The 27,872-nt window shown below is 41.4% G+C and overlaps 1 protein-coding gene across 1 annotated transcript; it reads right to left on the reverse strand.

The window, feature by feature from the left end:
- Positions 1–5,488: 5,488 nt before the first annotated feature.
- zc3h4 (zinc finger CCCH-type containing 4) lies at positions 5,489–27,044 on the reverse strand. The gene is made up of 14 exons (XM_049576114.1): positions 26,726–27,044; positions 20,768–21,077; positions 20,532–20,639; positions 19,369–19,573; positions 18,758–18,912; positions 17,272–17,368; positions 16,933–17,069; positions 16,585–16,701; positions 15,467–15,578; positions 15,186–15,295; positions 14,446–14,912; positions 14,014–14,327; positions 13,618–13,860; positions 5,489–10,256 (listed from the first exon to the last, which is right to left on the reverse strand). The coding sequence occupies exons 1-14, from the start codon at positions 26,803–26,805 to the stop codon at positions 8,566–8,568; spliced, it is 4,146 nt and encodes a 1,381-aa protein (XP_049432071.1). The 5' UTR covers positions 26,806–27,044; the 3' UTR covers positions 5,489–8,565.
- Between the last annotated feature and the right edge of the window lie 828 nt (positions 27,045–27,872).

Below are 27,872 nucleotides of genomic sequence, written 5' to 3' on the forward strand. Positions count from 1 at the left end.
GGGTATGATTCCATGACTCATGGCATCTTTTTCCAGTGACTTTTTTGTCCTCCAAAAATGGGTGTTTATTAGCAACCCGTCGCTGTTTTCTTGCAGGCACACTGTCACAAAAAAAGTTATTTCTTACTGAGATGTTGCTTTGCCAGTGGGGTATGTGCTCCCAAAACTGGGTATTTTAAGCCAAAACATGATCTTTTCTTAACTATAACTGTTTTTTACCCAAACGTAACCACACATTAACCACAGCATTGTTGAAGTGTAAAGGTTTAACATACATTATAATGTGCAAATGTAACATATCTGTGGTTTACAGAAACATAAAAGGCCAACATTTTTTCTGGTGATTGGGCTGCACAAAACATGAGGGAAGAGGTCATCAGCATGCTGTGATCTGGAATGATGGAAGGGGCAGGGTTGCAAGGTATGTTAGTGTTCACAGATGCACCATTTCATGTCTGCAGATGCATTGGGCAGAATGGTGCCAACACTGGCAGACCCTGACCTAGGCAAGAGTTGCTGAACTTCCTACAGCACTACTGGAAAAGTGGGACGCAATTCCACTAAGCAGAATCAACATTCTTCTCACTTCCACACTGCCATCAAAGTGCATGCACTAATGGATGCTAACAGAGGGCATACAAGATACTGACATTGGTTCACATCCATTGGGGTCATTACTTTTGTTTGTTCATTAATTTGTTTCACTTTGTTGTCTAAAATTGTGTTTGTTGTGAAATGATAATTGTGGTTTAGATATGTCCAATGCAGAAAAGAAAGCAACCAAAAAGGACTGGAAAGCTGCTTTTACAAGGCCTTTTAGTGTAGTTTGAAGTACCAGATGGGTGGAGTTTGTACATTAACACTGGTGAGGTGAAATCCCTCTATTTACTTCACCAAGTCAGTAAAAGAAGCAAAAGAAGAGTTTGCAGAAATTATGATAAGCTCCCTAGTTAATAAAGTTCTTCAGTCAGTGTATTGTAATGTGATTGACAATATGATATAAACCGAACTGTTCTGATGCTGTAAACTCCACCCATCTGGTGCTCTATGGTAAGCAAATGCAACTCTAAGAGCTGTTCGTGTTTCACTCAAGTAGAATATTTGCTAATTCTTTAACACATCATCTGTCCCTAAAGATAACTAAGTAACAGTTGATTCTGAGGTGTTTGTGCAGACAGACTGTTCTGAGGTCATCATCTTACTATCACACTGACACTTGATTATTGCAGACAAGAGGGTATGAAAACAAACTGATGTTTGTGCATTATATTATTATTAATATTTTTATGACTTATACGTCCTGAAAGCAGCAAATTGTCCCTTTAAACAATTATGACTCTAAGTTTAAGTCTGTCAGACTTCATGACAAAGATCTCATCAGTCACTCAAATTACTAATCAGGTTAGCTGACGAAGCAAACCGCTGACATTTGATGTTGTCCCGAGCCACATGCATGTCCACCTGATATAACAACTATCAAGTCACAACACAGTGATGTATATGGGGTTTTATCTGCTGGGATGTCAGCTCGAGCACACATAGTTCCTACTAGTCCAGTAAACAGGATGATAAAACGGCTTGAATACTGTGTAGGTATTGTACAGCATAAAAGCAACATCAGATGTATTTTTAGCCAACCTATGAGTGGATTCTTCAGTTTCACAGGATTTTGAAAGTCACATCTTTTGCTCAACTGTCTCCCAACATGATGAAACAAAGACGGAGCGGGAATGAGAGGCAGGAATTTCATATTTGTACATTTTTGGCTTTTAAACAGACGCAGTTATCTGGAGCAGCTTACAACAAGCAACTCACAGTGACAGACAGACAGACTCCCAGATTGGAAAGCGTGGGCACCACACCGTGGGCATCACAGTAAAACAATGGCTACTTAACTTTTATTTTCTGTTTGACGCAGATGATGGCGTTAACTGAGCTGTTGTTAAATGTTTAATTGTTTGTGAGCAAAAAAGGTCTTTAATAGTAATTGCCAGTCCTCGGGGTGGAATAAATACCCATTATTTCCTTAACCCTAATGTCATTTATGAAGCAGTGACTCCCAGAATAATGAGTCAGACAGACACAAACAAGCAGAGAGAGACATAGCACATCTTTTGAATGGAAACTGAAGGATGGTTCAGCCCAACCGTTAATGTCGGTAATCACACATGACGCCCCCACAAGCGCGGAAAGAGCACTGCAGCTGACAGGCCGTCAATCTCCAAATCCCAGCTGAAGTCATCCTGTAAGAGGATCAGATCTTCTATATATACACTCACCACAGGTAGCCTCCCTGAACAGAGAGCTAAGCAGATTACTGATAAATGATACAGTGAACACACAGCTCATCTGTGTTTCAGGGAGTTAGGGAAAACACCTGGAAGGAAACAGTGTAAGAAAATAGTAAATATGGGCAGTAACATTCAGGGTCCTTGCGCCTTTTGTAATGCAAGGAATTATCACTATTCATGCAAATGAATTGCATTTTGACGGGCTAACGGTGCTTGATAGCTCATGAAACTTTGCACAGCATCAGAACTGGTGAGAGACGTGATATTTTAAAGGTTTCGTGCTCGGGTGTGACAAAATGACTCATTAGCGCCTCCTACAAAATTTCAACAAATTAGCCCCAGCGGTGCATTTCACCTATGAACGGAAATTGGGCGTCACATTTAACATCCCAACACTTAAGAAAAAAAAAGAGCAATACCCTAAACTCAACAGGAAGTCAGCCATTTTGATTTAAGTGTTATTTCCCATTTTCATAGGTGATACTTCAACAAACTCCTCCTAGAGATTTAACTTTATCAACTTAAGTTTGGTCTTTGCCATTCAAAGACCACCAAGATAAAGAATGTTAAAAGCTTGAGTTTTCATCAAACAGTGTGGCCATGGCAAGGTATCAAATTTCCATGTTTTGCTACAAAACAGTGCTTTGCAACTTGACTGTGCATGGTCAAATTTTATTTGGTTATCGGCCTGATAATGTCTACATGCCAATTTTTACATATAGCGCCACCTACTGGCAACAGGACATGACACATTTTAAATTGAATGTACTCCTAGCAAGGTGACCAGATTCACTTCAAACTTGTTTTAAAAAGCCTCAAGGTCTTGATGTTGCTTTATTGTAAAGATGGTGAGTTTTCGTTAAACAGCGTTGTAGTGGCGGTGCAGTAAAATTCAATGTTGCAACTTGAGATGATATAGTCCCATCCAGCCCAATCTGCTTTTAGTCAGTCCAATGACATGTTAGGACACATTAATTAGAATATACATGGCTGTGTATGAATGGGAATATGAGTGAAAGAATCATTTTCTTTAGCAATGTAAACAGCTTAGAAGGAACATACGTAGTGTCTTTTCTAAATAAGGGCAAAACCCGGAATATTTTTGTGCATGTAAATGTAGACACCATTGTAGAAACACAGGATAACACAAATATTCCCAGATCAGGGGATGTGCGTCATGCCAGGAGAAAGTAGTTCAGAGGAATCTTATCATACCTGTAAAGTACCTGCCTATTCCAACTTAGTCTGAAGATGGTTCCTGTGTCAGTGACCTAGCCAGTAGAACTACCGACGATTCACTGCTGGATGAGGATGCTACGGAGTCTGTTACACCGCCTAACTGTGAACATGTTTGTGTGTGTGACAGGAAACCTTTGAGGTACTGGATGAATAGTTTGTCTTCCTGGAGCCAGTGATGCAGGATGGGATGGGAGCAGGAAGTGAGTCACTAAAAGGATCGTAGCTCACCAGGAAACAGGCCGAGTGCTGCTGGGGTGGCGATCCAGATCCACGGAGGCTGAGCCAAGAGTCGTCAATTGCTGGAGGCCTGACGACAGAAAAGGAACAATATCCGCAAACAGCAACATGCCTCCTTGTGAAAAATGGAGAGATTTGGGATTCTGATTTGACAGGAGAACCACACAAATGACAGAACAACAGAACAAGAGAATGAAAATTTAAATAGTCACAGGAAAGAAAGGTCAGTTAAGTGACGATGGCGTCAGCCTGCCTGAATAAGTCCTGATTTACTAAACTCCACCCGTCTGGTTCTTGAAGTAGCTTAAAATAAGCAGTGTTGCATTCAGAAAACACAGGAAAATGAGTGCTACACAATCCCATTGAAAGATGACAGGGGAACAAAATTAAACAAAAGGGCTTTTACATGGCTTGCTATGATGACAGACATAACAGCTTTTACATCTTTAACTGCTTCTACAGTCAAGAGTGTAAATATAAACCGTATAAGTCTACAGCCATTAAGAGGCTGTTAACACTTGTTATACACCAGAACAGAAAATTGTTTTATGGATAAAAGATGTAAATGTACTACTCAAGGGTGCTGGAAAGGAGGCTCTAACAGACTGTTTAACCTCTGATTCAGGAGGAACAATGTGGATTCTGTCCTTGCTCTGGAACAGTGGACCAGCTCTTCACCCTTGCAGGGCTACTGGAGGGATCGTGGGAGTTTCCCCGTCCAGTCTACATGTGCTTTGTGGGCTTGGAGAAAGCTTACTACTTACTACAGTGCTGTGGGGGTTACTGAGGGAATACAAGGTACCAGAGTTGTTGCTACGAGCCATCCTTTGCTTGTTTAACAAAAGTGAGAGCTGTGTCCACATACTCGGCACAAAGTCAAACACGTTTTCAGTGGGTGCTGGCCTCCACCAAGGCTCCTTGTCACAGATTCTGTTTGTGATATTCATGGACAGGATCTCAAGGTACAGCCAGCGGGAGGAAAAGGTCCAGTTTGGGGACCTCAGAGTTGCATCTTTGCTTTTAGAAGATGATGGCTCACAGATAGAGTGAGGAGCTCAGACATGTAGAGGGAGGTTGGAATAGTGTCGTTGCTTCTTTGCAACGAAAGGGGCCAGTTGAGGTGGTTCGGGCATCTGAGTTGGATGCTTTATGGGCGCCTCCCATTAGAGGTTTTCCGGGCCCGTCCAATTGGTAAGAGGCCCCGGGGCAGACCCAGAACACACTGGAGGGATTATATTTCTCATCTGGCCTGGAAATGCCTTGGGATCAGGGTTGGAAATAACTTTTTTTTGTCCACCTGCCACTGTGGCTGATGGATTCCAAAATCTACCAGCCACTCAATAGATTACTATTATTTTTTATTTGGCTGGTGAGAACAGCAAATCAAGCAGCCACTTGCATATTTTACCAGCAACCCTGCTCTAGATCCCCCAGGAGGAACTGGAAAATGTTGCTGGGGGGAGGGGCATCTGGACTACCTTGCTAAGCCTGCTGCCCCCGCAACCTGGCAGTAAATAAATGGATGAGAATGGATAAACAGATTAAAGATAGAAACAACTTCTTAAATTCTGTCTGCAATTAGGGAAAAATGGGATGTTTAGTTTGAGGATGACACCAGAGGAGAGACCATGTCTATCCTTTTTGATTGGCTTTTAAATGGCTTTGTAAATATAAACTGGTCAAAAGAATCAACTCAAGCAATAAAAATACGGAAAATAGAGTTTTAACTGGTTGATCACGTATCAACTTTATTTAAATACTTTAACAACCTCACCTACAGTGTACAGTTAGAAAACTCCACTCCTCCAAAGACAGGATACTGGTCAAATGTACAGAGCAAGAAAAAAATCTTACGAAACAACAAAGCCATAAGGAAAGAACAAATCAACAATAACTTTCACGCTTATTATGGCTGACACTCAGCCTCCTAACAGGCTTGTTCATGGCCTGACAGGAGGGAGCAATAGTGGATCTGTTTTTAGTTTGAATCTTTACACACAAAACCAAATAAAAAAATACCTTTCTTCTTTCACTGTATTATAGGCTGCCTATGTCCCACTGAGGTGTGCGGCAATCACATATTCCTGACATATAAAATTATTCTGTTCAAAAAATGTCGAGTGAGGAAGTATATTTACCCAAGTATAAAAAAAAATAAATTAAAATGATCAACATTTATACACAAGACGGTCAACGACAATCCTGACACCTTTCAGAAACTTTGCGCTTAAAGATTAACAATGAAATCAGGCAAAACAGTAGCAACTCCTTATCCTCAACTGATTCAGATGCTGCACTTGACTTCTGACTTCAACCGTTTATATTAAGGGGCAGAAAATCAAAAAAACAAAGTATGAAGGAAGGTTCTGAAGAAAAGTTCTTAACACTCATCCAAACTGTCAATCCATCCCAAATGTACATTTCCACCAAGAAGTGTGCGCTTCTTTAGCTGCAAGCCCGAGAGAGAAACACCATGTTCAGTCTGTGTGGGGTTTTTTTTTTTAACACAGGTCATGTTAAAATGTGACATTTAAACAACATGGTTCTCTTTATTCAGAGCTCAGACTGACAGCAGAGGGAGAATCTGCAAAGGTCAATGCAAGATTCATGCATTAATTTAATTTTAGGTCCAAGTCTATTTTATGATTGTCACACTGTCAGCAACTTAGAAAGCCAACAGCTTAAATTGATGCTGTGAGGCTGCAAATTATTCTATTCCACTGACCACTCTCAGAAATCTGCAGTCCTATCCATTCTTAACACAACAATTAATAAGAACAAAAAAGCTAAAGGCTAGATTGCAAAGTCTCAATCAGTGAATGAAAGTGTGCTCATCTTATTAATGTGAAAAAAAAAACTGAGGCTGACTATTTACAGGCTGAACCTTTCATTAAATCATCCTTTCAGCAGAGAAAAAAAAACGCAATTTTCCCTGCTACTTACTATGGCTGACCATCATCTAGCTAAAATCTGCCACTGGAGAGAGATGCATTTGTCATCTGTTGACCAGCAAGGTCTCTTTTCCATCTCCTCGCTCTTAAAAGAAAACTTCACCCACAAAATGATAATTTGTAAAACAATTACTCACCACATGATGATTTGAATAAGTGAGAAATGTTTGTTTTTCTCCATGCCTCCATAGCAAAAGGAGAAACCAAAAAACATTTTTCATCAATTGAAATAAACGGGCTACCTTCAACAACAGTAAAACTATACCAAAACATTTGTTTACAAACTCTCACACAACTCGTACAGTATATTCCAAGTCTCATTTATTCAGTTGTATGATCAGTGCTTCCCAAACACATGCAGTTTCGCTGTATGATTTAAAACACTTAACCCTATGAGTAACTCCCTACTCAGCCGTGCACGACTGTTTATACTGACGTGTTTGAAATCATAATGCTTTAGCAAAACTGCATGTGCTTGTAAAATACTGAGCATACAATTGCATAAGTGAGACATGAATTATACTGCATGGATTGTGTAAGAGTTTGTAAATGGATGTTCTGATATAGTCCTGTTGTTGTTACACATGGTCCCTGTTTACTTCAATTCATCAATGACGGTCACCTTTTTTTAAAAAGTCTTTGTTTACCGTGGAGACAGAAGAAAAGAAGAAAAACATTTTCTTCATAAATTCAAGGTAACATGCGGTGAGTCATTGATAAAGTGGTTATTCTGCAGGTGAAGTATTCTTTTAAAGCTACAGAAGCTGCTTTTCATGAACTGTAGACTCTCAATTTTTACAGAAATAAGAAACAAAAATGTTCACATGACACATGAGCAACAGGACTGCTAAAGGGTAAAACTGAGCAAAAAGGAACAACAGTGGCGTAGTGGTTAGAGAGTACTGAAAGATCACGTCACTTCCTGTACCAGCAAAGTTACCTTGATAGGGTAAGAGCTAAATACCTAAAATGACACAGTATTTGAACAGCTAGAGGCTACAGACATTAAAAACTTTAATACAGCCTTTAGAAGACAAACTGACAGTGCAAAGAAGTAGAAAAATAAATACTAAAAAAAAGCAGAATATAGATTTAAGTTCAGGTATTTGCAGTCTGCAGCAAATGTGACATGGGGAGTCATCATTTTTGACAAAACTTAAAAGTTTGCACAGGGATTAAAGATGTGCAAAAGAAGTGACATCAAGGGTCATTAGTTTCTAAAAGGCCAAAGTGTTGCCTCAGTGCTGTTCATTTAGTCACAAAAACACCACAAATGAAAAATATTTAGTTTGGAAATAACTGAGATCTATCCCATCTTTTTTTATCTGCTGCCAATTTTGATAGCCCCAAAAATACAGACAAGCGCATCAACCAGTTTGAAGGTGAGGAGAACATTTTGGAAATGAGGAGGAGGATGATGAAAAAAGATGTGAAAGCTAAAACGTTCGTTCCATATAAATGTGTTTTTGCTGCTGTCTGAATAATTGTTTTCATTAAGCACTGAGATGAAGAGAATACATTTATTTATACATCAATAAGTTTGTTTAAAATAGAGATTTAGAGATTTAACTTTAAACCCTTCCCATAACCCCAGAATCTTTAATAGAATCTGTATCTGCAACAACACTGTGATAAAGTGTGTGTTTGAGTGAGTGTGTGAAAATATGTCATGTGACGTAAGTTTGTTCACTTAAGTTTTGTCGTCTGAACCAGTCTCACAGGCAGCTGCCTCAGTGCACTTTTCATTCTCCTTTTCACTGATATATTCAGTGTCCAAAAGATGTTAAAACAAACCATTGGCCAACCACATGATGGACTTTAGGGTTCAATGGTGGCAGGAGGGGGTGTCACTGGCAGAAGGGTGAGGCCGTGGGGTCAAAGCCTTTAAAAACGTCCTTCAGCGAGGCGTTGTCCTGCTCTGTGGTTGCCTGGTCAGACTGTACAGGACTGTTGCCTCCAAAGGGGCTTCCCGTCCCACCGGTCTTGGCCACCTGCTTCACCACACCAAATAAAGAGGACACTGGGAGATTGTGGACACCTGTGGGCCCCTGATCCCCAGCAGCTCCAGGAGCACCTGGACCCCCAGCGGCGGCTGCAGCAGGCCCTCCCTGGGCCGTGGAGTTAGGCGAAGGTGCAGGCTTGGGCCGGGGCCTGTTATAGCTGTTGTATCGGTCAGTTCCTTGCTCTCCACTTTTTTCTGGCTCTGGTTGGTCCAGTGCAGATTTCCGAACAAAAAGGGGTTCCTTGGATTTAGGTTTACTCGCTGGGGGGTCACTGGGTTTGGACTCTGTGCTGGCTGAGTTGGGGGAGTTGTTAGCGCCACTGCTGGTACCAGGGCTGCCTGGTTTGTTAGTCCGGGGATCATACAGACTAATGCTGCTCAGCACACTGGTTCCCCCTGGTGCCCCGGCTCCCACACCACGGCCTGCCCCACCGGAGGAGAGCAGCCTTGGGTCGTAGGGGACAATGGTAGGGGGGGAGGAGCTAGATGTTGGTGCTGGAGAGGTAGAGGAGACAGGGGGAGGCACAGGGTCTGATGGTTGCTTCAGTGCTGACTTCTGAGGCTGGAGACGGGGGTCTGTGGGTCCTTTACGAGACACACGAGGGTCAACAGGCTTTTCTGCAGGTGGCGGAGGCATGGAGGGAGGTGGACCCAGCAGCGACATAGGGGCAATAGGTGGCGGTAAGAGAGGTGGGGAAGGAGTCTGGGACGGGCTGGAATTGACAGTTTTCAGGATACGAGACAGCAGCTCAAAGTCAGGGAGGGAGGAGGTGGATGAGGAAGGAGCAGGAGGGTCCAAGGAGGGGGAAGGCTGAACAGGAGGAGGCTGTGAGTGAGAGAGTGACGTCTGGAGAGGCTGCTGAGTGCGGGACAGACGTGGGTCTATGGAGGAGACAGGAGGGATTCCTGGTGGGAGTGGAAGGAGGTCCTGCTTGGGGATAGGGAGTGGAAGGAGATCCTCAGGCGACCAGGTGATGGTTTTGGCAAAGGCCGGCATGTGGAGAACAATATCCTTCTTGATGTGGCTGAACTGCTGCAGCTGCGTTCGTGGGTCTCTCAGAGCCATACCCATGAGCGGGTCCAGGGGAACTGGCACCGGCTTGTCCCGTAAAACCCGCTCTGTTTCCTCCTCCTCTGCTGCCGGGGTTGTAAGCGGCGGGGGCTTGTAGACCAGAGGAGTCTCTTGTTTAGGAGCAGGAGGCAAATGGGAGGTGGATCCTGCTGAGACAGCAGCAGCTAGCCGGGCTAACCTGGGGTCTGCAGGCGGTCCAGAGGAGGATATAGGTGGTAAGGAGTGGGTGGAGTCCGAGATTTGGGCCAAATCTGTAGCACGTGCTAGGCGTGGGTCCCGTGCCAAGCGGGGGTCTGCTGGCCGAGCTGGAGCATTGGCGGGAGAGGCCTTCTGAAGGCGAGGATCGCTCGGGGGGCCATCAGATTTTTGAGGAACCTGGGTCTGCTGACGGAGTGTCTTTAAGATGGAGGTGACGCTACCACCACCATCCTCATCCTCACTGGAGTACCAGTTCCCTGAGTCACCTAAGAAAGAAGGACAGACATGTTTAGGTGTTAGCTCTAGAAGTCATAGTTTGTTAAGTGAAACAAAAACCCAATTTGATGTATTTTACACCAAATTGATTAAGCCTCTTTAAAGGCAACATATCTGAGGTTTCTGATGACTGCTGGGAAACTGGGAAAGGAGTCAGAGTAAAACTTTTAAATGGTATCACTTTTACATTGTGGAAACTTCTGATAGTCACAGCAGTGAAACATTTATTATGCTTTTTATTCTATTAACTGCCAAATATGCGCATTATTACTGTGAACTAGGCCACTGAATTACCAAAAGACAACAATGACCATCAAAATGGTATGAAAGTTGGTCTGTAACTACTGACACCAAGGCCAAATCCCATTTCTTATTTTTGCAAACCCTTTTGCCCCACGGAACAGAGTTATAAAGACTAGAGGTTAAAATCTTCCCCTATGTGATGGGAAAACCCTTCAAGACAATGATACGTCATCAGTATCATCATCTTCATTGATGCCGTTTACAGGAAGAGACATGACTATAAGAATAATTGTATTATCAAAATGACATTTGCCATTTATCTGGAGAAAGCATGGACCTTCGCGATTGGTTCACAATTAAAGCTTCACCATTTCAATCGATCAAACAAGCCATCATATAAAAAAGAACGCTGCTTCATTACCAGGCCACTATCGGTGCTCTGTAGGAAACCCTTTAGCAACCCTTGCTCCTACCTTGCCAGTCTGCACTGATATTAGAGGAGTAGTAACAAGTACAGCAACTCTGCTGCTGGACTCAAGTTGAATTTGTGCTTCATATGCCTTAAAAGGGGGTAATGCCACATAGACATATATGTCAAAACGTGTCTGTCATGCACGAATCAGCAATGACAATGTAATGTTAGCTATCTATCTAATTAACTATGGAGACATAGACACACTAACAATTTCTTTTATAATGGTTGTTATACAGAAAAGGACCATAATACATTGAAATGACATAAAACTAAGTTAAACGATGGTCGTAATTTCTAAACCTCTACTAACAAAGTAAATACAGTGGGTTTACTATTATACAGCCATCTTGCCGATAATTTTTCATCACATTTGGTTTAGCATGTGCCTCTGAAAAACCCCTGTTTCAGACCTGCTAACCTTGAAGAAAGGTTATGAGTACCATCTTACCAGACACTCATGCGTGGTCATGAACATATGTGGACACGGCGGCACTTTTTTTTTTTTTTTTTTTTTACCATAAAAGTCAATATGCACATGTGGCAAACAGAAGAAACGAGCGTACGTTTACATATTCATATCTATAGGCCTAAGCCCCACATACGTCCATAGACGCCCAATATTTGTTTTATGGCGCAGATCAAGGTCAATTTTATCAATCTGATGGTAGTATTGATCATCTGCTTAAAAAATACAATAATATGTCCTGTTGTGACAAAAAGAAAGATTTCAAGTGGGATTCGGGGGGTTCTCCCCCGAGAAAATTTTGACACATCACATGGCAAAATCCTATTTTCATGCAATTTCATACAGAAATAGATAATAGATCATAGACAAGTGCATTACATTAGCATTCCTCATCATGTTCTTGTGTAGTACGACACCTATTAGAACTACTCTCTTCTTATTGCCTTGTTTTTTTCTTATAGAAATTCAGCAGACTCATCAAACAAAAAGTCTTTTTATCATAAGTGCGTTATAGTTATTCAGGCAGGGCACATGGTTTCATTACACAGTTGAATGTAAATTTGTCTGCAATTTGCTTACCTTGGTACAATTCTCACCAGCAATGTATCGACGACAGCCGACTTTGACACTGTTTACTTCAGTGTTTGCCCTACCATTTTATTAGGGGGCACCCTTTATGAAGGTCAAGTTAATTTTATTTAATTTTATTTTCTATAAAGTGCCAGATCACAATGAAGTCACTTAAGGTAACCTTTCCTATAGAACAGGTCTATACCTTGTCCTTTCATTAAACAAACTAAATAGCCTTATGTTATTTATCTTATTTACAGACAGCGTGTCATTTCTGTCTCTACATGGTCACGCGTTTACAATCCTCCCCTGCTCTCTGCATCGCGCACGGCGGAGTTTGGCCCCGTTGGGCGCGCACACACACGTGTCCGCGCACACACACACACACACACACACTAGAGGGCGTAAAAAAATAAATAAAAAAGGACTTGGCGGTGGAGTGAGATTTCTTAAACGGGCGTGAGAAGGTGATACCATCTACCGGACTGAACACACGGTAATTCCGGTCTGAGCTGACGGTGAGGAGCTAATAAGAGCTAACTGCTAACAGACAGCAGCTAACTGCTATGAGACTGTAGTTAACTGTTTACAGACAGAAGCTAACTGCTAACTGCTAAGACAGAAGCTAGCTCTAATAGACACAAGCTAAAGTTAACTGCTAACAGACAGAAGCTAACTGCTATAAGATTGTAGTTAACTGTTTACAGACAGAAGCTAACTGCTAAGATAGAAGCTAGCTCTAATAGACACAAGCTAAAGTTAACTGTTTACAGACAGAAGCTAACTACTTACAGACAGAAGCTCTCAAAGCTCTCAATTTTTGCATTTCTTACATCATTTTACCTGTCAGTGTTGTTTGAACTGATAGAGTCATCACTGAGGACTACCCAGAGGTGTGGGCGAAGAGGGTTTATCTATCTTGACGGTGAGGGCGACAGTGCACTGTCTGTAACTGGATGGAACTGAATCAAGCACATCTTTCTTAGTCAGCCGTGGATGGGAGGGGGTGTGTGTGTGTGTGTGTGCAATATGCAGCAATCTGATTGGCTGAAATCTTTTCGTTCCGCCTACGCGCCCATATTCACCGGGTATCAACTTGAGTGACATCTTGCATAGACAAATACACTGAAACCGGCGAAATGCGCGATCGAGTGATAGGCGTACTTTTAGAGCATCAAATCGTACCAGCGTACTTTGATGTCAAAATGCGTGCCTGGTACGCAAAATGCATACAGGTTGGCAGGTCTGCTGTTTGGAGGGCTGTGTAGCCCTAACACTTCGCCCTATCCCTCTATCCAAACAATAATCGTAACACCGTACTCCTTAACCACCCATAAGCCTTGAGGGGCAAGTAGTGTATTGGGATTGAGCCTGATTGTGTCAACAGAGGTCAAGAGTATTTTTCTATTTTTAGACAACCTTTCTTGAAGGCTCTCTCTAAATGTACAGTGTTTTAGCCATGAAGGGTTATGGGCTATGAAGAAGGACATTTTCAAGTGAAAGGACAAAAAGATTATGCAAAGGAGGACTACAACTCACTATTATAAAGGAATTATTGATTTATACACAAACAGGTGCAGATGTTTTTTCCCTCTACCTTCTGTGTCTCTGCTCTTCTCTGCTCCTCCCTCGGCCATCCTACGAGCTCTCTCCTCTTCTTCTTGCTGCTTCTGTTGGATCCTCATGAACAGGACGCGCTGCGCTGGAGGGAGGAAGTCAGGCACAGACATCCCTCCCTGATTGACTGATGCTCCATTAGCAGAGCCTTCTTGGCCACCAGACTGATTCCCAACATTCCCTCCTCTCTCATCCATGCCAGCAAAACCCTGGTAGCTGTCACCTGAGATGGAAAACCAAGTGTTAAAAAAAAAAACCTTGCAACTGTCAACCTAAAGAATACTGTGTATCAATCAACTCACTCATCCAAATCTAAGTTGGTACTTATTCTTTCAGTTTTAAATCATTCAGGTTGATTATTGACAGTCACTCTCACCTTCCTGCACCACTCCCTCCATCTGCATACCATCCTGCTGATTGAAGAAGTTGTTGAAGAAGTTTCCTCCACCTGGAGGCGGACCTGGAGGCATAGCACTTCCATGTGGAGGACCGTCACCAGATACAAATCCTCCCATCATGGGCGGTCCGCCTGGACCCATGTTGGGGTTCATCCCAAGGTTGGGGCCCATGTTCTGCATGTCAGGGGGCATCATGCCTGGGGGAGCAGGGAAGCACGGAGGAGGGGCACCAGGGGCCCCTTGGGTTCCAGGTGCTGCAGGCTGACCCTGGGTGCTGCTGGGAGTTTGGCCCCTGATGGAGGAGGAAGAGTAGGAGTTAGGATTAACAGACTGGATATCAAAGAGACATTCAGGGAGAAAGGAGGAAGAGTTTCTCTTTTATTCTTTAAGTTTGTTTTCTGATTTCTTACCTGACAGCCAGTTTCTGAGCCAGCTGTCCCGTTGGCTGAACTTTAATCTCAAACAATGAGGGGATCTTCTTCCCTGCGCTACCTCCCCCTCCACCACAAGGAGGTGGAGGGCCCATGTGGGGAGGAGGTACACTGGGATTTGGGGGCCCACCTTGGAAGGGACTTCCATCAGGGCCATGGACAGGGGGAACAGCACAGGGGTTAGGCCCAGGAATAGGCCCTGGTCCTGGGGGACCTTTGCTAACAATGGGTCCCTGGTTAGGTCCAGGAAGACCCCCAAAGTCACTTGTCACTGGTCCTGTGAAATCCCCAGGCCCTGTGTTGGTGTCTACAGGAACAGGCCGAGGGGGGGTAGGGAGGAGGCCAACTCCAGGAGGAGGTTTAGGGAGAGGGTTGATCCCCTGCTTCTTCAGCTCCTCCACCTCCTTCTCATCCTCAGCTCCAGCCTCTGCATCCTCTGCCAGCATCTAGAAAACATCAACCAATGACTTAATAGCTGAAATATTTTCTCAAGGCATTTACAAAATCAAAATAGTTTCTGTTAGTAAACAATTTCGCCCAGCAAGTTGTATAATTTAAAAAAAATTACCTTATTACTTTTAAAAATTTTAGAGAACCTGAACATACGTCCAAAACTCATAGAAAACATTTTTCAGACCTTTGAAAGACAGAGTTACAGAGTTAACAGCTAGAGCTAAACAGGTAGCTGAGAGAATGGGATCAGTGTCAGAGGACCTTACCTTATTAAGCAGGTCCTGGGTGTCATCACTGAGGGCATCATGGGAGAACATGCATTCGTCGCCATTGACACAGTTCCCTGTGGTGTGAAACAGCTTACAGGGAAATTCACGTAACATTTGAGTCAAGGAAGAACACTCATAGAAAAAAAAAAACAGAAAATTGAGAGTGACTCCATTCTCTGAAATTAGTGCAAACCTATCACATTTTCAGTCTCCTGGAATTTGGCTGATGAAACTGTACAAATAGAGAGTCTCTCAGTGTGGTCAGTAGTGAAGGATATCATGCATGTAGGGACAGTGGTCGGCTCGGGCACAAAATCCAGTAATATAGAATTTGCACAGCTCCTTCTTCTTGGGCAGCTCAATGTCATGGCTGAAGTTGCAGTGCTCCCCCTGGTGAGTGGAAAGGGTCATAATGAAACCTGTGTCTCAAGACTGACATGTTTGTGAAAACTGCCTTTAGATAACTTATAGACCAAAAAGAATAAAACAATCAACAAAATGTCAACTATTTTACTTCATGCTTCATTATAGTGTTTTGTTGCTCTCATTAAATGTAGAATGTTGCCTCCAGGTGTTTTATCAGTATTGTGATCAGCCTACTTGTTACAGTTCACTGGTGCCATGTTTCCAAAGCATTTGAGTTTAACCATGTATTAGACCACTGGTTCCCTACATTTTTCCTTTAAGGACCCGTTTTCTACCACTGGGTAAACTGAAAACCCTTAGGTGTCATATTTTATGGATATTCCATATAATATTTAATGCATAGCAGTAACAGTACAGAGCTACTGGAAAATGTAAAATTAACACCTCAGGTTTACAATTAAATTAAACAATTTAATTTAGTTTTCTTCAAAATGCTGAGATACAGGTCTACTCTATATTTTTTTAAAGCTTCCTCACACCCCTTAAAATCAAGAAGGCCTTGGACTTGCCCCCTAAGTTGGGATCCAGTGCATTAGACCATGGTGGGTCCTGGAGCCATTTGTAGCTGTTTTGATATGCTGACTAAAACTGGGTTGCAAACAACGTTAAAACTAAGCCTTTTTTTAAGAATCTGTATTTGCATTTGAGGTATCACAAAAAATATAAAAAAAAATGTACGTGTCCAAACTTTAAAGAACAGAATTTTTAACTTGCCCAAAAGATTTTTGTGATGTAACTAACTAAACATTTTCTAAATTGATCATGAATTTCTTTTGAGCATGGGCACTTTAGAGAAGCAACCGAAATGCATAAAGAACATGAACAAAAACTTATTTCAATGAAGATAGACATTGAAAAGCAGCCAGAAAACTTTAAAAAAAAAAAAGAAAAAAAAAAAAAGAGTGTCAAAATCGCAAAATTTCCTGTTATACAGTCCAAACTGTATCGGCAAACATTTGTGCAATCTCACCCAGGTGCATCTCCCTTCGATGTAGTACTTGCAGATGGCCTTTCCTTTTTTATCCTGGTGCTTCTCATTCTGATTTCTTCTCCCTGGTCCTGGTCCATCGCCTCCTACACCTCCATCCTAAAATACATAGACACAAAAAGACACAAACACAGAAAGAGAAAGATTCAGATCATTTAATTCCTCAAATCTAATAACTACTATAAAAGAATTTGTGCTGGGGACACCGGGGCTCTAGACTGAGGTGAAGCGGCAATTTGCATTAACATACTTTGAATTATTAGCTTTGATTTCAATTACAATATCAGGACACTAAGGGCTGGTCTGATAGCAGAATTACAAAAGCCTTACCCCATTGTCCATGTCCCCGTTATTGTCCTCATCATTGCCCATGTCGCCTCGTCCTCTCCCTCGGTTTCGACCCCTTCCTCCTCTGATCATACCCCGCCCTCCTTTACCCCTCATTCTCCCGCGGCCACCTCTACCTCCTGGTTTAGAAATTGAGGACAGTGTGAGAGTGAATTTCTGGGCAACATAGATATTTAACACTGTCAGGCACAGAGTAAGCCTGTGCTTGCTCGAAAGGGAGGTGAACTGAATGAACATTTTCTTACACACACACACACACACACACACACACACACACACACACACACACACACACACACACAACCTGAGGTGTAAACTCACCTCTGCCTCTGTCTTTAGACTTCTTGTACTGATTGAGTTCTTTTGAGTAGTCATCGTAGTCATCATCCCCCATGTTGTCATAGTCATCATCTCCATACTGTGAATACAGATTCAAAATGTGTCACTTAATGGGCGTCCGTCACTTAAGGCTTTAAAGAACAGAACTTCAATGTCAGCTAACAAAAAGTAATGGATCTTATTTTCCTGAATTATATATTTTGTGTAAAAAGGTAAATGTGTGTTAAGCAAGACTCAAGTTTCTGGGACATTATGACCACAGAGTGAAGACGGTAAAAGGTAATAGGGCTGCATGATATTCGAAGAAACTGACACTACGATTTTTTTTTCTGTGATATTTAGTACAAAGTCGTCAAGAAGGCGTGAGATTAAAAAAACTTGTAATATTCGTTAAGACTATTTTTTTTAGCTATCAAGTTCTTTGGCAGAAACAGTTCGTAACTGTTTGTGGTATGGTTAGTAAGCTGACAGTAAATATCATTTACTCTTTGAGCATCAGATTGTGTTGTTATTGTGCTAACTGGCTAACTAGCATCTTGAATCTTTTCCTGTCGGTCCACTAGTTTTCTTTTTTGAATGTTGAATACAGACTACCACCACCTGCTGGTATGGGGAGTTTTTTCTTTTCATGCAGGTGCAGAATGTCCATGCTGGTTGGCTGTTGGCTGTACTCAGTGCAATTTTTGGCTGATACACGCAACGTGAGGCAACGTAACAGTCGGTTTTCATCGCCACAAGTTCTTCGATGTCAGTTTGGTGCAAGCCTTTACAGTCCTGCAACTCTCGTGAAGAATGGTAAGGAGAAATCGAGATAACATTGCATTGAACAGATGCTATATTCCCTCTGTGCAGCAAACACAAAACATGGACCTTTTCACAGTAGTTATGCTGGAACCTGAGCTATTGTAAACACTTTCTGCTGACTACTATAGCTTCGGAAAAGCATGGGCTCCATTGTGTCTGCGGCATTCGCATGGTTACAGTACTTTTCTTCGGAGACACAAGCAGAAGAGTCACTTCCTGTAACAAAGGTCGGCAGACTTTGTCATGTAAAGCAGAGGGCTTAGCGGAAAAAGAGAACCATGTGAGTTTTCCTTTTGTATAAAGCAGCATGAAATGATGCATTTGAGTTACTTGACATTGCACATCCTATAATGACACAATTGCGCACGTGCACAGCGCAATGCCGATGCCAAAAAGTAATACTTTGGTTTGGTTTGGGAAATGAGAACACAGCAATAGTACTAGGTGATGACAGGATCTTTAACTTTTTATCAGGATAACTCTAGATATTCAGTGTATTATTCCAAAACTGCCAACAGGCTTGATTTCTACAATGAAGGAAACTGACGGGTCCAAGTGTTTTTTGTTCGATGGAATGTTTCTATATTAAATATATGTAAACAGCTGTGCCGACTGTGACCAAAGCAAATACACAATAGGTGTCATTCTGAATTCAAAACCTCACCTCCATTTCTTCTCCATAGCCGTCTCCATCATCATTGTCTCCTCCCATCTTTCCTCCTCCACCTCGACCTCCTCTTCCTCTGCTTCCTCCTCTTCCTCTCCTCCCTCCCCTCATTCCTCCACGGCCTCTCTGGTTTTTCATGCGACCTTTGCCCCCTGCAGAGTAAAAGAGACAAATCAAACAACAGTAAGCTACGGAGGCAGTAACTTAACTGTGGAATTTGAATTGATAAGAAACTTTAGGCAAATAAGTTCCTTTCTGTGCAAATGAAACTGAATACTGAGTTAACAGCAAGCCAATGGTGAATCTGCTCTGTTTTTGTCACACAGTGGGATATTTCCTTAAGGTCAGTTAAAATTTGTAATTTAATGCTAAAATAAATTTTTTCACATTTTCATATATGTAGTTTTGGTAAAGACAAAGGACCTTTCTTCAACATCTGGCCTTGTATACGATCTGCAATCTGGTGTATCCCAGTTTGGCTACTTCATCCACTGTCTCCAGACTTAGTGAGAAATGGATTAAATTTCAGCTGGGCAAATATTTAGCATGCAATACAGCAAGTCTATTTTTTGTCTTCAACAGCTTTGACCCGTCTACGACAGGCTCACCTCGTCCGCCGCGGCTGCCTCCTCCCTCCTTGGCCTTGCGGTACTGGTTGAGCTCCTTGGTGAAGTCATCATAGTCTTCATCTCCCATGTCCTCCTCTTCTTCTCCCTCAAAGTTGTCATCTTCAAAGTCATCGTAGCCACCATAGCTCTGCTTGTCCATCTTCATGTAGCCGCCCTTCTTTGAGCTGCCGTAACCCCCATGAGACTAGAGACGATTAAACAAATTAGGTGATTTTACTTTACAAAAAAGGTAAAAATGGTGATATTTCATCTAAGGACAGCTTAAAGGTTGGAGGTGATTTATTTTTCCAAAGAAGAAGTTTGCATTTCTTTGCAAAATATTTTAAAGTAATTAATCATTTTTTTTTATCTAATTGAAAATGAGGCATATCATTTAATAAGTAGAGACATTGGTTTAAATCAATTTAGTTAAGGAATGAATCCTATTCCAGATATCTGTCAGCAGATCTCATTCCCAAAACAGATGCATTGAGGTTCCATGTTAAGTTTTGCATCTAGGACTGTTTGGTGAGTTATCTTTGGAAATTGCAATTAACCTTGTCAAAAATCCTTTTCCATATCTAAAGACAGAGGCAGGTTTTCAAATAATTTATTGTACTTCTAAGTCTCTATACATTGTCAGCAGCATATGTGCCTTTTAAAGAAACCTGTTAAGTCTGGGTTAATCATTTTAGGCAATACAGATTCAAGTCTTTTTGTGATAATCTTGTAATTGTGGTCAAGGAGGGTTATGGGTCTTCATGAGACACAATTCATGGTGTCCTTGCCATTTTTGTGTAATACACTGATATTTGTAAGCTTCATTGTTTGAGGGTGTATTCTATTGTGATAAAAATGGTTAATCACTTGACATAAAAAGAGGACGAAAATCAGTCCAGAATTTTTCATAAATTTCGGTCGAAAAATACATCTTGCCCTTGCCACCAAAATCTAATCAGTTCATCCTTGAGTCCAAGTGGACAACTGTGTCAAATTTGAGGAAATTCCCTCAAGGCATTCTTAAAATACTGTGTTCATGGAAATGGGACATCGGACAACCCGAAAAAATGATGCCTTGGGCCACAACTGTTGCCAGCGTGGAAACATAAAAATTGATCAGGATTACAACACAAGGTTGAGGGAGGTTAGATCTTTAGACTTACTGCAGGGGGGTACTGTGGACTGTACTCTCTGTACTTCCTCTTCTCACTGGGACTGTAGTCAGAGTCATCACTGAAGTCCGAGTGGTCATCATCAGAGGATGCATGACGCTGAGAGAGCGAAACATTGAGATATTCAAACAGAAGGTGGCAGACATAAATAGATGATAATATTTTTGATAAATACGTAAGTGTGCAAATAAGTGGGTGGGACTGTTTCAGTTTTATAGTTGTCTCACTTTGTGTTTCGATTTGCGTTTTTTCTTGGACCTCCTCTTCTCCCTCTCCCGCTCCCTCTCTTTCTTCCTCTTCCTCTTGCGTCGGTGGGATCTCTCATCATCTGAGTCGCTGCTGGCGTGGCGCTCCCTACTTCGCCGAGGCCTCTCCCCGGCCACTTCCCCTCCTGCCTCACCTCCTCCGCCCGCTTCATCACCGCCATCTCCACCTCCTCCTCCACCTGCTGCAGACGTACCTCCACCAATCTCCTCTTCCTCCACATCCCCACCATCATCTTCCAGCTCGCCCTCCTCCAGCTCTCCATCCTCTGGCCTGTATGTGTAAAGAACACACATCGAGGAAGTTACATATCTAACTTTGTCATGGACTGTGGCTCAGTCTTCCAGCCACATCTTAAATTTTGGGACATGAATTAAAAAATGATAAATATATTATAAAATCACGGGGAGAAAAAAAAGGAAAAACACAAGACCAAACATTTAATGGTTTGTTTCAAAGGTAGCGGATGAAACGAGTGCAGAGGTTAGTTCAGGTTGACATTGGGTCTATAGTTAAAGAATTCACAACTTACCCAGCACCCCTGCATTATTTCTACTTTTGTAAAATCAAATCGGACCCTGAGGCATAATTTGGGCTATATATTAAACTTCTCACAACAAGATCTGTGTAGTATCTTGATTAACTGTGTCATAATTTCTAGAAGGAGACATTGCTGTTGAGATTTTCAAATGTATTACTTTGGCACTTGAAGCACCACAAGCCGAGTGACATAAAGTTCCATTATACTGAAGAGAAGGCAGACATCTCTACGGGTGATATCTCCAACAATCAGCAAGTCCCACTAAAACAATCTAGACTGATAAATAGCAAGTAACAGGAAAAATAATGTACTTTTGATTTTTGGGTGGAAACTCCCTTGAAGGGCAATCTGTGGAAGATTTCGTCTACTAAACAGCACTACAGGGCTGTGTATTTTGTATCTAAAGAGAAGACCTGACACACACTGTGACCTGCAATTAGTAATTTATGTCAGGGGGGCATATTATCCAAGACTGTGTTTTTGTTTTAGCAACTGTGACTCTGAAAGGTGTATTTAGACAACAGCTCTAGTTCTCACAGGTGTTTGCCTTTTTAAACTGCTAGTAAAACATTCTGCCACAAAAAAACACTGTCACATATGAACCCAGTCCAAAATGTATTCATAAAAATACCTAGAGAATGAGGGACTCACCTAAAACTGACCGCTCAAGACATAAACCAGATGAAGACTGTACCACTTTCTGCATATACTGAATGTACAGTATATTATCATACAAACTGTGCACAGGCATCCAGAAACAGCTTGACACCTTTCTAACTGAATTAAACCACATCATATGAAAGACATGGATTTAAAAAATATTTGCAGCACAAGCCATTACATCAGGTCTTACAAGTCATATATAATTTCAGGTTTAAATACTGTGAACAGTGAATCATCATGCAAAAGGTCAAACCCCACTACAATGTCAAGGCTGAGGGGACTACTATAATAATTAAGCGACAGACAAAGAATTACTAATGTGCTGTTACTGTGGTCAGCTGCCTGTGCAGGACCCTCACATAAGGCAATGTGAGCAAAACCATGAGATCCTAATTGACATGGATCACTTGCAGGCCTGTTTCTGCAGCGACTGGTGGCTGTGGGTGAGTTAGGGGGGAAAAGAGGGCATTGTTTTAGCAAACTCAACAGCAATGAATGATGCAGGTAACATAACCAGTTTGGGAAAATCTTTTAAGTAGCAATACTTATGCAAAACATAAATATTAGCATGCACTGTGTTTTCTCTCCCTACCAGCCACCATCTTCTAAAAAAGGGGGCCAGCTATCTAAGCATTACCACACTTATTTTTAACATTGTCAGACTGGTCATAGCTTTGTCTGCCATTTTCACTAGCAAAGATATAATATGAAATGTGACACAGGTTAGATTGCGATTAAATTTAATAACAATGAAGAGACAAAGTTTTTACACTCTCTATTTGAAAAATTAGGCCCTGGCTATCACACAAAAGCCCACACCCAGAGCAGGCTGACAAGTGCTGTCTGCAGCAGGCTGTGAGTAAGGCCTGAGGCCTGAGGCCTGTGAACAGGATTCACTGATATTAATACTGCCTGGTTCTGTTCTACAAGGAGCACACAGTGAGGTAAGACACAGCAGGTGGTATAGTTGACCTGCTTTGAGGCAAAATGTCAGCTACACTGTATGTGTACACTGCACCCCATCCTCAGCATGCCAGCTGTCTGAGGAGAGCACAAAAAACAGTCTTAATAATCTGGGCTTCAGCTCTTCGTCACCAACAAAATGTTCATCTGCCGAGCAACACAGCCATGACTACACAGACTTACAGAAACTTGTCTCCAGCTACTCATTACTTAATATCCTTGGACAAAATGAAAACAAATTCTAAGTAAACAAGACAATCATCATATCTGAACACTGTAGGAATGTCCTCATAGAGGTTGCTAATTTAAGACAATCTATTATGAGTTGGAGACTAAAAGTACTGGGGATCTGCTCTGAGAGGTAAGTCTACTACGCTATCTAGTGAACTCTGACCCAAAAACATCTTCCTCTAGATCTGAAGGAGTGGCAGGTTAAATGCAGCAAAGTTATCCAAATAATTTGGTAAACTTGTTTTTTTTTGTGATTTTTTTAGAGCAGGCATACCTAAGAGTTGCTTCACACAAAGCATCTTGTTATCTGCTGTTTGTAATACAACACAATCTATGGCAACAAAATCTGTCTTTTCATTTAGCCTTATTTGATTCTGCTCTGGAACAAAACCCAAAATGAAACCCAAAACTCGCTAGGCTCTCCCTGAAAATAGTTTTCCAGCTACTTTTACCATATTTCATCTGTCTTTTAATACAAAATTACTCCACAAATATGAATATATACAGATTTCAGTCAATACTGGGTCAATACAAAAGCTGTGTCAGATTGTGCATTTTCCCTCCAAATAATTAAGAGGTCCAGTGTGTAGGATTTTGGAGGATATATTGGCAGAAATGTAACATTGTTTCCTTTAATGTATAATCCCCTTAAAATAAGAATCCTGGCGTTTTTGTTACGTTAGAATGAGCCATTTATATCTGCATAGCAAACAGATCCTCGTCTACAGAGTTTGCCATATTGCACCATCAGGTTTCTACAGTAGCCCAGAATGGACAAATCAAACACTGGCTCTTGATAGGGCTGTTTGCATTCTCCCACAAGCCACTGTAGTATACAGCAACAGATTTTTCTTTTTAAACATGTAACTGCTTTATTTAGCATTGCTACCAGTTTCAAACACAAAATTTATTTGCCTTGGAGAGGAAGAGACCTCGGCTGATAATTCGGCTCCTCCTGAACATCAAAATCTTAAGTAATCAGAGAATAAAGGTGAACACACATTAGCAGGTGCTGGACAAGCCCTATGTCTGTGACAAGCCAATAACTGTCAGAGAAACGCTTATTTGTTTCATGAAATGACTTTATCCAGTGTTTTACTGGTTTTAATCACTGGGTCTATTTGTTTTGGAGGTAAGAGACCTCTGCAGATAATTCGGCTCATGGTGAAAACCTCCTGAACAATGAAAACTAAAGGAATTTTTACTGGGAGAAGTTTCAGCTGGTTACATTCTGCGATCCTCAGCGCTAGATGTCACTAAATCCCCCTAAATCTTACACACTGCTCCTTTCACTGAAACAAATAAATTCAAGTAATATAATTTTGAATCTTCAAACCGTTTGTACGTATCTACGGCCTCAAACATTTTTCTAAACTCAAAGGTTTTTCTTGTCTTACATCAGCTACCAGCTTTGAATCTAATCACCGCAAACTCAGGAGCATCATCTAAACAGCCAAGTCACTTCTCTACCTCACTACTGACATGTGCTATGAAGTTGGCTTGTTAACCGAAACCTGTCAGAGTCAGGAACACAGACCCATCACAAGGAAAACTCCTCTGACACAATGGGGGTTTCTCTATAATAGCACAGGGATTTCACTGTATTATGGAAACAGGTTTTTATGAATGGGGAGTGGCTGGGATTTACCACAGGCCCAAGCCGATGGCCTCTCTGGCCTGTCCAGATACTCAACACACATCACCTGCTGCCAACAATGTTCCAGTTCGAGGAAAAACTTACAATGCAAACAAACACCATTCAAACTTCTCTATGCCCGCCAAGAAATTAACAGGTCAGTGTAAATGTGTTAGTTAATATAAGTCTACCAACAAAAACTAAACAGACCTGCAAGAGGAAAATCTGTTATCTATTTATTGATTTAACCCCACACAACTATCAATGTACAGCTGAGTGTAATTTAATCCAGGTCTGTGAAGTATGTCATCCATGTAAACTATGCCAAACAAGTTTCCATTTATATCCATTCACACTACACCAAACTGATGGCAACATCTCTGAACATGCCCTACTAGCAGACAACTGTGAGAAGTTCTGAAAGTTCAACAGAGCACATGATTAATCTTGTCTATTAAGGATGATTGAATTAAAGGATTTACCATGCATTATGGTACATTATTAGCTCAGTGAATGAGTCTATAACTTAACTAATTCTGTAAGCAAAGGGCCATAATTAAAATGGGGAATACTTACTGTGTCAGGGTTTCTTCACATTTTGCACTCAAAACCATTGAAAAAGTTTTTCCCTAATCTTTTAGGGACACTAGTGGGATCTGTGGGACTTGGAAATAAAATGGGGCCAGCTGAGAAACACAAAGCACATTTGCCAACTGGGGACTGTGGAAAAAGTGAAGTTTGTGTTTGACTTGAAACACTTCTGGGATGCTTTGCAGACGTTTTACACATTGTTTTGGGGACTTTTGTGGATGTCTGGGACGAGTCAGTGTGGGCACGACTGTGAATAAAAGTGATATGTTAAGACAAATATCTTTGACACAGGGCAGCACAAACACGTTTAAGAGCTATCGTTAGCAACAAAACTGATAACATAAGTCGATAACGTTACCTTTCAAAATCAATATTTTGAGGATAGCCAACTTTTAAAACTTGAGGGGAATAAATCCCAATCATCCAAGAGTGACCTGGAGCTGAAATAAGCTTTCTTAAAAGAATTATTTAGCTAAAAAGACGACGACTCGAGTAGTACTTTAAGTGCGTAACGTTAGAGCTAAATGAGCGACAAGTTGCTTTCAATTTGCAACGTTTACTCCGACTGAACGAATAGATGTGAACGAATTACTAAATAGTTAAATAGCCCATAGTGATCGATTAACAATGATCATGCTGGTCCGACAATATTGTCTAACGCTGAATTTAATTTAAAGATGTAACCATTTCAAACGTCAATGTGAATTTACCATTAGCAAAAACATTAGCCATTAGCTTACCCGCGCTCTCATGCCAATTGTATTCGTTGGTAACATTAGCCTACAAGCTAATGTTGCTAAGTTAGCCCGACGAAAACAGGCCCATCGTTAGCAGAAGACAGTCGTTTGGATTATATTTTGCACCTGCGGCATTAGTTATTGTCATTACACAGCCAATATTTGAATTAACGTCGCATTAAATTAGTTCAGTACAATGGGTAAGGAGTTAACCGTTGCTTTTTACTCGTTGCATTGGCTACAATGGCGGTGAATTATGATTAATCAGCTGTTTCGACCTCGTCTTTTTTTTTCTTCAGACAAGTTGGCTTGAGTCGATTGATCGTTGATTGTGGTAACGTTAATAAAACACGGGAATTAAGGTTATCCCAGGTGCTATTTGGCCTCCCAGTTGGCGGTGTCGTGTCAACATGGCGTTCTTTACCTCTGCACTCGTTTTCCAGAAAAGGCGAGTTTAATCCCTCTGACAGAAAAAGAAAAAGAAACCCCGGGCTTTTTGTGTAAAAGCACAGGACAAATAAAATAATTTCATTTAAATATGATTGTAGAATTACTCGACCTTTCGTCAGTCAGGAGACTGTTGTGTTCGTGGTTGGTAGTTGGGGAGTTTGGATGGACAGTCATGCTTTCCACAGCCATTTCCTCTAGCTACATTGAGGTGCAAAAAAATTAGAACTCGACACTGGAAACTACTGGCTTATGCGTCACTTCACTAGGATCTACTTGATTTTGATTTTAGGAAGAGTTTCAGTTCATAGTAGGCAATTCTCCACTACAGTTGTAAGAGAAATATGATGAAATTGAGTCCTGACGCTCTCCGTCCTACAGTAGCGATGTGAAATGACGACTGACAAACTTAAAATGGCCGACCGTCTTCTCCTAAGAGAAAGGGGGTGGGTTTCTCCGAGGATGACATCACGACGAATGACGTTCTTGTACGCTTCTCACGGAAATTACCGAATGGGGATGAAAGGGTAAAATGAGCCCCCGAGTTTGACTCGCAAGTGCACTTGCAGCGCAAATAGTAATTGCAGAATATTTAAACTACAGTTTACTTTATGTTACTCAAGCGAAAGTGCAGACGTATAATTAAATGAATGTACTTAAACTTATAAAAGTTAAGGTTCTCAGTGTCAAAAAAGGTCCCCTGTGACTCTACTATTATATGCCATTAAGTTATCGTTACTAGTGCATTAATGGGCGGGTCCATTCAAGTTTAGTTTTTACAAATTCTGCCTGCTGAATACATTTTTTGGGCATCCCATCACAGTGTTCGGAATGAAAGTAAAATAGGGTGGGGCTTTCAAAGGGGGTTCAATTACAATAGAGAATCAATAGTAAAATAAGAATTAAAAATTCAATTCAACTTTCAATTTTATTTATAAAGCCCAATATCACAAATCACAATTTGCCTCAGAGGGTTTTACAGCATACAGCATCTTTCTGTCTTTTTGACCCTCACAGCGGATAAGGAAAAACTCCCCCCAAAAAAACCTTTAACGGGGGAAAAAATGGTAGAAACAAAAATCAGTCCTTTCTTTTACGGCCTAAAATTGTTTGTAGTTTCAGCAGTTAACAAAAAAATGGCAAATAAATAAATAATTTAACTATTTTAATCACCATACTGTTGAACAGGAAGAAAACACAATTGGATTTATATATAGGAATATGAAGAAATTGATTTTTTTTGGGGGGGGGGGGGGGGG

Source organism: Epinephelus fuscoguttatus, linkage group LG5, assembly GCF_011397635.1.
Source record: "Epinephelus fuscoguttatus linkage group LG5, E.fuscoguttatus.final_Chr_v1".
Classification (NCBI taxonomy): Eukaryota; Metazoa; Chordata; class Actinopteri; order Perciformes; family Serranidae; genus Epinephelus; species Epinephelus fuscoguttatus.